We start from the raw sequence: 11,883 nt of genomic DNA, 5'->3' as shown, positions 1-11,883 counted from the left end.
TTTTGGTCATCCCATTGGAAATTTCATGTGAAACGGGTTGAGCTGTTAAAACCTGTCATATATTCAACATCTCAAAAATCTGTGCCTGTATAGCAGTAAGAGTCTGCAAGACAGTTGACCATTTTAGTAATGGTTAATCAGTGCTTACAGGTTATGTCTAAGTATATCCAGGAGCGTATTGACCTTGTGAAGTGAATCACTGATTCAAGGGAGCGTAGGAGCTGTCGTACTAGATCAAGCTAGCAGTGCTTCTAATTTAGTAATCAAAACATCTGATCTGGAATACTAACTAATGGGCATTTTAAAAGGGAGTAGGGTGAAGGAATGATCCATCTGGGGACATGCTTCCAAATTTTTGTCCTGAAGCATGGGCACTGATAGAGCCAGTGATCCTAATCCAAAGGTAATTCAAGGCAATAAAAGAATCCCACTGCCTTTAAGAAGCTATGAATCTAGCATTTTAGCTTCTGTGTTTTGGGTTCTGTTTTCACTTGATTCTCTCTATTTTACAAGACCTCTTTTGAAGTTTTGGGTCTAACATTGGGGTCTTTTATTCTGAATGCCTTGTGAAATTCCACTTGTAAAATTTCACTTGTGAAATTTGATTTTTATACATATGCTTGTTCCCAATATGCACTTTATCTCAGCTTTGGCTGTAGCGTTAAAAAATTAAAAGCGTTTCTCTAAATACCATGTTTTTCCCACATTATGTGAGTGGGAAGGCACATTCTCCCTTGTGAGATCCATATACTGACTCACAGTATTAATTGAAAAGATAGTTTAAGTCTTTAGATTTCTAGCTATTATTTTTTCCTAGTTTATTTTTATATTCTAAATTGCTTTGTAAAGTCCATGGTAATATAATTATTTCCTAATCTTGAAATTGGCAGATCCTCTCCTGATTTTTGAGCTAGTCTTTCATATTTTTGATATGTGATCCTCAGTAATGAGGCAGTTGGATAAAGTCATAAAATAAGCTCTAGAAACAGGAATAGCTGCAGATTTTAATTTGCTGTCTTGGTATCCATGTCAAATCCAGTAATTCTGAAATTTGTTGCACTTAAAAAATGGTACTGAAAATTATTAAAATAGCATGTCTGCAGAGCTTTCTTTGATTTGTGTTTATGCACAGTAAGGAGACTGGAGTGGAGGATTTGGGAATTTCGGCTTTGGAGGGGTCAAGGCGGGAATCTTAGGCCTGACGTTAATGCACTGGAGTGGGCTGTATTTGATCTATCAGTGTCTGCAAGTTGGAGGAATACTCTATTTGCAACATAAAATCTTCACTGCCGTTTCCTGCTGTGCATGGTAGTCCTGCTCTAAAATAGACTGCTGAAGCGTGCATAGTTTTGAATGGGCAGTGGAGCAGCCTGAACCAAATGGAGGAATTCAAACATGCATTTCTTTTCATGTCCCCTGGCTCCATGCAGAATTCCTTCTCCCTGTTCCAGATATTTTCTCCAATCCTGCCAGGTTTGTCCTGAGGAAACTTTTTATGATGCTGAGCATAAGGTGTCTCTGTTTAAATTTAATCATTTTGGTGTACATAGGCATACGTTCTTGGCTTTGGTTTCTTCTCTTGACTTTTGCAACCTTCTGACTCTGTATTACAGATTGTGCATTATTTTACTGCTCTTGGGAAATCTTTTCAAATAAGAAAATATAAAAAAGTTACATGGATCAACTACAGTTTTCATGATTCTTATGAAGTAGAATGGAAACCACATTAAATGGCAACATCAATTGACAATTCAGTTTCCCTTTATTCTTGTTCCAAGCTTAGGCAAACAGATCACTTACTGTATATTTTGTTTAATGAGCACAGCTTTATACCATCTTTGTGCTAAAAAAAAAATCATAATAGCAGTTGCTTGTTTGCATGTTATATTTTTCCACTCCCGAGAGTTACGCTACACACATGGATAGCTGGGGTCACCCTGGGTGAAGCAAGCTCAGATATTGCACGTGGCCGCAAACCCTRCCAGCTGCGCTCCTTCTTTCTCATTAGGCTCCGTCTTTTGGCTGCGCAAGCCCTTTCCTTAGTTTCTGCGTGCCTGCAGCACTGAAGTGTGGCGGGGGCCTGTTGCTGATTCCCAAGGCTGGGTTTCGCCTTGCTTTTACCCCCGGGCACGTGGCGGGGCTCTGTGCTTGCTGCCCCTCGGGGAGGCCCCGACGGCAGCGGGCATGGCCGGGCGCCGCAGCCAAGGCTGCGCCAGGGTGCGTGCCGGCCCTTCCCCAGCGGTGAAACAGCGACCGAGCCGTGGCCCAGCCCCCCTTAATTCGGCTATGTGTCGCCATCAATGCCATACTGGGAGCTGCAATAGCTTCTGCTGTTTCCATGGGTTTATCTTTTTCCGTTATGTTTTCGTTTCCCTACCCCAATGCCGACTGCAGGCTTGCCAACTTTATTACTCCCTTCAGCTTTTTCTGTAAGGCTTCTCTCCTTGTCTTCATGCATAAAGCAAAATAAATCCAAAATTAGAGCCTGCTTTTTTCAGTCGTGGACACCATATAAAGACTAAGAAGCCAACTCATACTCTTCACAGAGGAATGGTTAGAAGCCGAGTGGCTAAAATCCTTGCATCACCTCACCTGCAGCATTGCGTAATCTCACTTTCTTCAGCCTTGGAGAACCGCTGAAACAATCTCCACCCCGTTGCACAGGCAAATGTCAAGGTATTTACCCAGATGGTTTTACGTGATGTAATTCAAAATTTTGTTTTATGGGAAAGTTCTAAGGTAGAAACCACTAGGTGTCAAATAGTACATCCCGGCCGTTCGCCAACATTTATTGCCCCCAGAAGCAGAGATGTGGAGAGGTTTGTAACTGAGGTTTCTCTGAGGGCTATTTTTTTTCTGGTTTTACCCATCTGCTGTACAGCTTTTCTCTTCTCTCCTCTTCCTACTCCAGTCCATGTCCACAAGCAAAGCTGATCCTGCATTTATCTGAAAGAGCTTTCCCACATGGAGTTACAAGCAGCATGAAAAAATAGTATTTTCTGCAATTTTTTAAGATGTTGCCTTATGTTTGGATACATCTTTGTTCTCACTTCTCTAATACATTTAGGTGCCATATTCAAGAAGCATTTAAAAACATGCTGTGCAGTCAGAGCTTATTCAGGAAATAATCTGTACTAAAAGTTAAAACGTATTAGGGTACAGGGATATTTTTAGGAACAACGTTTTGGCGCACCAGCTTTTCTCAACACTTGCAGGTCATATCTTTGCCATTCTTCCCTAGGTGGGAGTCCCACTGAAACTGGTGGGAGTTGTGCCTGAATAAAGCTTTGGCCCATGCTTTTCCCTAATATGACATCTTTTTCTTGAATGACCTCCCAGCAACCTTGTTCTTAAGTCATTTGTCATGTTTATTCTCTGAGTAAAAAGTGCCTTCCATCTGTTCTTAATTTGCATTCCCTTTAACTTCTATTTTTGCCTCCTTTTTTCTCTCATTTGTGTTGCATTGAAAATAGAGTTTCTGGCCAGCTTTATTTATCCCCATGTAAGGGGCTGTAGTCATTGAAATAAATCTTTTGGCAGTCTTTTCTTTAAGCCTAGACAATCATAGTCATCAGGCAAAAATAAATGGTGGGGGCAACRGCTTCAAATAAATTATTAAAGTTTTTACTTAGATGCCACTCTCCAGACTGGCTTGGTTAGTGCTTTCTTTTTTACTCTCTGAGCACTTCCAGCTCTCACCTGCACAGGCTGATTTTGCTCCTTTTTATTCTTTGCTTGTTATTTTCTGATCTGGTCTCTCACCAGTTGCTTGTTTCAGGCAAAGTGCATGCGCATGATGTATATGTTTTTTCCTGAATTGTGTCAGTACATGCACAGTTTCTTAAGTTCTCCAATAAAGTCTGCAGCAGTTTTGCTTTCAAAAATGAAGTACTTTTCAGAGAAAAAGTAGGGGGCTAATTAGAACAGGGTCTTTTTTCTGATACTGATTTTTTTTTCTGTTCTTAATGTTGATTTCCCAGTGTGCTGTAAGTTTTTGAAATAAAAAAACTGGGCTCTTCCAAAGCACTGTTGCACTCTGTGTTCCCCTCTTGTGGAAATTTTCGTACTTTCCCCCTAAACCATTTACAGACACTGTTTGACTTGGCTTTCTTTTTCTGAAGGGTGGAGAAGGAGAAAGAAGTCTCATTCTCTGATTCTTTTAATCAGTAGCATGAAATCTAAGTTTGAGGCTAGCTTTGTTTTCCTTTTTTTGTTGTTTTTCTATACATGGGTGAAACACACCACTTTTCCAGAAGGTTTGATTAACTGGAAACTAGACAGCAGAAACACAGGTGGGTCTCAGATGAAATCTGTCTATGTCAGCCTGAGGTTATGCAGAGAGATTTCAGAACAAGCTCCTGGGAGCTTAGAGACCCTTATTGCTCCTGAAGCTACTTATGCAAGTTACTATAAATCAGAATTTAGTAGAGAAGAGCAAAGGGCTGCAGTAACAATGCCTGGTACAAGTCTGATTTCCCAACACCTGTGTGAGTTAGAGGAGGACTCTCTCAGGCTCCTGAGTTTTCACAGACCACCATGCCATACGACTTCTTCCATGATCCAATCAAGCTCTATCTTAAATTCAGTTAGGAAATTTCAGCAACAGGTTCAGCCTATACAAATATATATGCACATTATTCAGAAAGGTAATACTGATTTTAAGGGAGCACTATAGACTTAAGCCTTTTCCCAGGTTAAAAAAAAAGTAGAATGGTGTGAATCTGTGGTTTGCACCCATGTTACAGAGTTACAGTAACAATCTAGCACTGTGGTTTTGAATTCACTTAGAGTTTAGACTTCAGCAGTTCCTCTTTCCTTTGGAAATTGTTAGATACAGTAAAGTAGTTCCTGAGGCAAGTTATTAGTAAATCTGTTTTCAAATAGATTTGAAACAGATTTGCCAGTGGAAGAGCAGCTTTTTGTCTTGAAGAAAACTTAGGGTCAAATCTCATAGATTAACCATATTGCAAAAGCATAAACTCCCTACATATTGAAATTACAACCCTAAACAGGAAGAGTAGAATGGTAGCACTGTAGGACTATAGTACTAGGAAAACTACAGTATTAGGACTCTTGTACCGGCTGTGCTTCCTAAATAGTGGTAGTACATGTGACAAGCTGAAGAAGATCAAACAGGGCATGAAGGCAGGAAATGCAATAACAGTGGGAGACATCATTTAACCAAAGGAGACTGGGTAAATGTGCCAGTGAGTATGATGCTGAATAAAATTTTAGGTATCATGTGTAAATGATTGCCTATGTGGAGGCTMTTTGGTTATTTCACAAAAACAAAAGTAATCCTTGACCTGGTCTTAAGCTGTGATAGAAAGACCTGGTTCAAAATACAACTATTAAGGAAATGTGTAATGATTCCATATTCTTGAAATAGCAAAAAAGGGGGAAAAAATCTCCCATGGCAATATTTATCTTCAAAGAGGGAACTACATAAAAATGTGAAAACTCTTTAAAAAGAAAGAGAGCCAAAAATTAAAATGTTTACAGGAGTCACAAAGATTGTTTAAATACGAGCCAACTTCCAGAAAAAGACTTCAGAAGACCAAGAAAAGGTTTGCATAGCTAAACAGCAGGGAAAAGGAGTAAGAAGATGTCTCTTATTCAAAAGACTTCTTTTATTAGAAATAAAAGGGCTTCCTTCAAGTTGAAATTGTGTCTAAATGAGGAAAATAGAAAAGAACATAAACAAGTTAAATATATAAACATGATAAGGCAGGCCAAAAGAGATTCTGAAGAACAACTTGATAAAAGCATAAAAACTTGTAGTAGTGTCTTTTTCAAGCACAGGAAGAATCCTGACAGAAAATCTATAGGACCAGTAAATGATCAAAGCAGGAAAGATAATTAGGGAGGTTCTCATTCTGGCATATTTCTCTATAAAGAACATATCAGGAGATTTGTCACCAAAGAAAGCGGTATTAGGAGAGATTTCAGAAGAAACTAACAGCAATGAATGATAAAAAATTTACCAGGACCAGATGATATTCATGCAAATTAAAAGAAGTAAATTACAAAATTGTCAAGCAGATAGCTGTGGTGTGCAACCTACTGCTTAAGAGTGTCCCAGTCCTAAAGAAAGGGAGGTAACCAATATGACACCTAATCTGAGAAAACTGGTAGAAGCTGCAGCATCCCCCCTGCACACACACACTCCCTTCCCTCCTAAATCATTAGATTTATGGTTAAATATGATATAAAGGGGAAGAATCACATAGCTTCTGTAAGGGAACACAGAACCTCTTAAATTTCTTTGAAGAAGTCACTGAACATATGGACTAGGGTGATCCAGCTGATAGAGGCTAGTTGATCTTCCAAAACTCATCTGAGCATGCCCTTTGTCAAAGACATCAAAGCTCTTGAAGACACTTCAGTATCATAGGATATGAATGAAGGGTCTCTCATTACTAACTAGTTGAAAGATAAGAAACAAATAGCAGGGTTACATTGTAAGTTTTTGCAAGGAAGGGAATTCAACACCAGAGATCCAAAGAATCTGTGTAAGAGCCTGTGATGTTCAACTTGCTCATAAACATTTTGAAAGATATAGGGAGGGGAGGAGATGCCAGAGGTGACAGAGTTTGCTGATATAACTACATTATTCAGGGTCGGAAAAATGAAAGATTGCTGTAGAGGCTTGTAGCAATGTCTCGTGATACTGACAGATGAAATTCATCATCGATAAATGTAAAACAATACCTGGGGGGGGGGGCTAACTTCACAAACACAGTGGTGGATTCTAAGGCAGTTATTACCACTCAGCGGAGATGATTTGGAGTTACAAATACTGGTTATAAAAAAAAAAAATTGCCAGCTCAGAGCTCAGCAGGGGGCAAAAAACCAAACAACTTTCAGAGACTTTTAAAATTGAATACAGAACAAGACAGCAAGCATCACTATGCCACTGTGCACAGATCTGTTGTACACCGAAGTCTTGAATTTGCTTTGCGCTTTTGGTGTCTCCTCAAGAAATAGACCTATTGTAGGATAAACAGGAGTGTGAAAGAGCTTGCCAGGGATAGTTTCCAGAGAGGCAGCAACTAAACAAAGCAGGGCCCTTCAATCTGGAAAAGCAAGGACTGAGGGAAAGATCTATAAAACCATGTGTGACACAGCAAGGGTAAGTAGCGAGCAACATTCACTGTTTGCTATAGTGCAAGATCTGGGGCACCAAATGCATGGTGCTCCAGCCATTGATGGCAGGTTCAAAAAAAGCAAAAGAAAGTTGGGGGAGAGGGGAGTTCGTACAACGTGTAGCTGAAAAACAAAGTTCATTCTCACAGGGTGTTGTAGCTGCCAATAAGTTGCAGGGATTCAAAATGTTATTTGACAAAATTCATGGAATTAAAATCCATCTAGGGCTATTAAAAACTATGACCTCAGTTTAGGAAGCCCACAAACTGCTGATTTCTAGAAGCCGGGGTAACACCACGTGGGAGCATCGCTACACGCTCCCCTTGTTCTTTCCCGAGCAATCACAGTTGTCCACTCTTGGAGATAGTCTGCTGGGCTAGATGAACCTCTGAACTGAGCCAGTGCAGCTATTGCAGGTATTTTAATGAAACAGGACTTACTGCAGACTTCTTACTGCAACTATTCCTGTTAATTCCTATCTAACCTTTATTAAAAAAAAAAATCAAGAATCCTGCTTGTTAGCGTTGTTCAGTCCTGGGATTCTGTCTGATGAGACAATTGGATTAGGATGCCTGAAAATTCAGCCTTCAGCCCCTGGGTGAATGTCTGCCTTCCTTGTGTTTCATGTCCTAAATTACCTCAGCCTGCTGGGTGGCATTTGGGAGTGATGACTTCCTTGGGCGTTGACCAGAGCCTGTACAGCAGAGTTGGCTGGACTGCATTGTAGGTACTGTTTTTGTCCAGACAAACCTCATTTTTATTGTTTTTGTCTGTGGGTTCTTTTTAGAGTTTGGCCAGTGTCTCAGTCTTTGTCTTGTATCATCCCTGCTCCCCTGTATCTCCTCTTTTGCTAGTTACTGAATGTTTACTGGATTTATGCTGTGTTTCTTCCATTCCTCTTCACCCCAATAAGTGACCCCTGAAGTAGATGGTCCTGGGAAAAGACTTTATTCATGCTTTCTAGTGGCTTTATTTTTGTTTAAAAGAGATTAAAACTGGCCTTGAGGGAAAAGATTTGGTTTTACTGATTGTTTGATTTTAAGCATTCTGCTGCCAGACTGGCTTGTTTTGGTTTAAGGACTTCTCTATTCCTATTTTTAAAGTAGTATGATGTGTTGGGAATACCCATGGTAAACACACAGTTCTGAGGTGCTAGCATCATTCCGTTTGTCCTGTGTTTTCGGAGAATTACAAAGAATTACTTCTGTGGAGGTTTGGGAGTACATATCCAGTGCTACATCCCACCTCTGAGAGCATTTAAGAAAGTTGCTGTCAATTTAATCTGGAATCACTTTGTTGTTAAAAATCAAATCATCCCCTTACTTTTCTTTATTTGTGCTTGTTGACCTCAACTCTGTTTTCCAGGAAGTTGGTGTGAACTTGTATTTAACTGAATGGAAAAATGATGTGGTCTTCTTTGTTCTTTTTCTTCCTCCCCTTGCATTTTTTGGAGCAACATTTAAGTCAACTCCTGTACTTCAAACACCAGAGTAGTCCCTTTGAGTCTAATGGGAGCATATCTCTCGAACAGTTATCAGCCYTAAGTCCTGAAAATGGCTGGAAATAAATAGAAAAGGAATGGTGAATCCAGAGGGAAAAGCTGAAAAGAGGATATAAGGAAGATAAGCCAGTGTGTTGAAGATGTTTTGCAGCAGTGGGCACACTGCACAGGGCTGTGCTGCTGCTTGCAGGAAAAGCATGCTTTCTGGTGTGATTTCAACGTAACGAAACCAGAAGAGACCATTCGGATAATTCACTATGATTCAGATGTTACAGGCCACAGGCATTCCCTGATTTGACTTGTTTGCACCAGGCATGTTTTTAGAAAAAACAGTTAGTTTTAGTTTTAAAATTGCTGCAATAGGAAACCCACCAAAACCTCAGTGACTAATTATTGACTGTTTTAGCCAGTTTGTACTCTATTTAATATGCACGGTGTTGATTTTTKTTTTGTTCTTCTAGTCTCTCAGTCAGAAACACCATATAGCATCAGATCAAATGCCTATGACACATATTGTTTACAAAATATTAATGGCATACAAGCCACAAGCCAGTTATCTGAGGGTTAATGAAATATTATGGACTCACCTATTGGCAGGAGTGTAGCAAAGGGAGAATGTCCAGTTTATGTCCAGCGAGGCAAAGCCTCACTGCGTTTAGTCCTTGGTTCCTGTTGAAGGGAGGCTGAAGGCACAAATTTCTGGAGCACACGCTGCCATGAGCCCTAACTAATGGGAGTGAGGGACAAATGCGGAAACCTTCTCTGAACTATTAAGAGGGATTTGCCTGGGAGCCTGAGTGGGGCTTATCAGAGGCCTGCTGAAGAAATACGCTCTACCATTATCACCTTTTACTTTTTTTTTTTTAAATTCCTTTGCATTGCTGATAATTCTGGAAAGGCCCTGCCTTGCCTGCACAGTGTCTTGGTGTGCTGAGATAAAAAGAAAGAGCTCAAGTGAGAAATTGTCTTTGGAGTCAGACAATCTTTACCAACAGATTTTTGGATGCAGAAGTAGCACAAGAGGAAAAAGTGAAAGTGAAGGGAGATCTGGAGTTAGATCACACAATATAATCTTTTTTTCTCATATATAAATACTTGTCTGATATTCATTTCATATGGCACAGAAGAAAACTTACATGAAGAGCATCATCTTTTCATGCTTTTGCAGCTTGGACCATTTCTGGGACAGATGGTTTTAGCTGTGCTTTTCAATATTATGTGTGGAAAGGTTTGTTTGGGTTTTTGTTTCAGTACCAAGGCAACTTTCCAGCATTATTTGCTTGAGGCTTGGCTATGTTAATTTTTACCTATTCCTTTTTGTTCTGTTTTGTTTCTTTTATAAGCCATTCTGCATTTGTCTATAAACCAGCAATGACTTGGACATTCACTGGCATTTTCTGGGAGTGGGGTTGGCTAGGTTGCTACCTTAACAACACAAACCAAACCCCAGCTATATCCTTCAGTTTCTGTTTGCTCCCCTTGTTTCACTTTCCCAGAAGTCCAGTTTAGTCCTTCAACATCTATGGCATATGTGTGGCAGAATATAAAATTTGGAATGTACATCTGTGTATCTGTGCATGTGACTGGCCCTCTGAGAGCAGTGGGAACTGCAGAGCATGTTTAAGGGAAGAGCACATGTCTGAATCAGCTTTTCCCATTTTTAAGAATCAGTGTAAAAATAATTTTTTATGGGCCTATAGACGTGGCCCCAAGACCACAGATGTAACTATTACAGATATTGCTAAGGGATTCAGTGGTTCTTCTGGAACTATTCTAACTTGTGACATGTTTTTCTATCCTTGGATATAAGGAAAAGCTTTTTCACCATGAGGACAGTCCAGCAGCAGAGCAGGTTGCCCAGAGAGGTTGTGCAGTCTCCATCTTTGGAGGTTTTCCAGACCCAACTGGATCAAGCCCTGAGCAACCTGGTGTGATCTCACAGCTGGCCCTGCTCAAGCAGAAGATTAGATGAGAGACCTCTTGAAGTCCTTTCCAACCTGAGTTATCCTGTGATCCTATCCTATGTTCTGTGGCTTATCAAAGTAGATTAACCTCTCGTATATTTTTGTATTGTTTAGGTGATCAGTGTTAATAAACAGTTTGACTTTGTAATGGACAAAATGTGGTTGTTGAGATCTCACTATGTTAGATTATGATACAGATAATTATTTTTTTTTTCCCCCCCTCTGTCATCTCTTTGTTCAGGTGGAAAATGTTCGGTTACTTGATCGTGTATCTTCCAGAAAAGCCACACTGGGCACCTTGTATTTAACAGCTACCCATGTCATATTTGTGGAAAATGCTTCTGAAACTCGTAAAGAAACCTGGGTATGATTTTTTTTTCCAGTTAGCTGTAAGTGCATGACACTTAATTGATAGTAATTTGAAAATAATTTTCAAAAGAGTTGAAACATGATGAATTAGTTCATACAGATTCTTGTATAACTTCAGCGAATCTGAAATTCCAATTGAAAGCCTTTGCAGCTTGATAAATTTTGAACATTTTTACTGGATTCTGGATATTGTAACACAGTAACAGGAATGCAAGGACAAACACCATAAGAAAACCAGACGTGAGTCACTGAGGAACTGCTGTTGTCAACTACAGCATTGCTTCTATGCCCTGGGAAGAACTGAGGGGAACTGCTGAGCTGCATTGAATGTGAATTACTACCTGGAGTTAAGCAGCTCTTGCCTCTCTCCAGGAGTGCCTGTGCTGGTTCAGTGATTTTTTTCACGTGCACAAAGTTAGAGTTACCTATTCTGGTGGATTTATCTCAGGGCATGTCTATCTCAGATGTTGTATGCAAATATAGGTACAAATACAGCTCCAGTATCATACCATTTGTGACTCTTTATGTAGCTTAGTTATGAATCCTTTGTCTGTTTTGTACTAATTATTAACTTTGTCTTCTCTTGGTCCTGCTATTCCCCTCTTGATTTTTATTTAATGTTGCATCCCATTTGAAGCAACATTTACAATTATATCAGTACTACTATTCTGCCAATGAGGAGGCACAATATTTTAGCCTAGACACTTTGGAAACAGTTTTATGTAACTGATGCTGTTTCATCTTTTCACTGTACAGATAGATGAAAAGAGCTCTTTCTCAGACAACCATTAGCTTACATTAAAAAAAAAAAAAGTTGGATAACATGACTTGGCTAATGTTTGAACAGCAGAAACACTCCAGAAGTGCTTCTTGGTGTGTAGATTTTGCATCAGGCAACGCTTG

At 39.8% G+C, this 11,883-nt stretch overlaps 1 protein-coding gene across 1 annotated transcript in view; it reads left to right on the top strand.

The window, feature by feature from the left end:
* Positions 1–3,294: 3,294 nt before the first annotated feature.
* The window catches only part of MTMR7 (myotubularin related protein 7), a 37,864-nt gene continuing 29,275 nt past the window's right edge, over positions 3,295–11,883 (top strand). Inside the window, 4 exon segments of the mRNA XM_026078170.1 lie at positions 3,295–3,313; positions 3,316–3,346; positions 6,314–6,317; positions 10,853–10,975. Coding sequence (XP_025933955.1) covers positions 3,295–3,313; positions 3,316–3,346; positions 6,314–6,317; positions 10,853–10,975 — 177 coding nt within the window.

Source organism: Apteryx rowi, unplaced genomic scaffold (assembly GCF_003343035.1).
Source record: "Apteryx rowi isolate R43461 unplaced genomic scaffold, aptRow1 scaffold_472, whole genome shotgun sequence".
NCBI lineage: Eukaryota > Metazoa > Chordata > Aves > Apterygiformes > Apterygidae > Apteryx > Apteryx rowi.
Note: the sequence above shows the minus strand (reverse complement) of the source record. Positions and strands in the feature narration are given on the sequence as shown.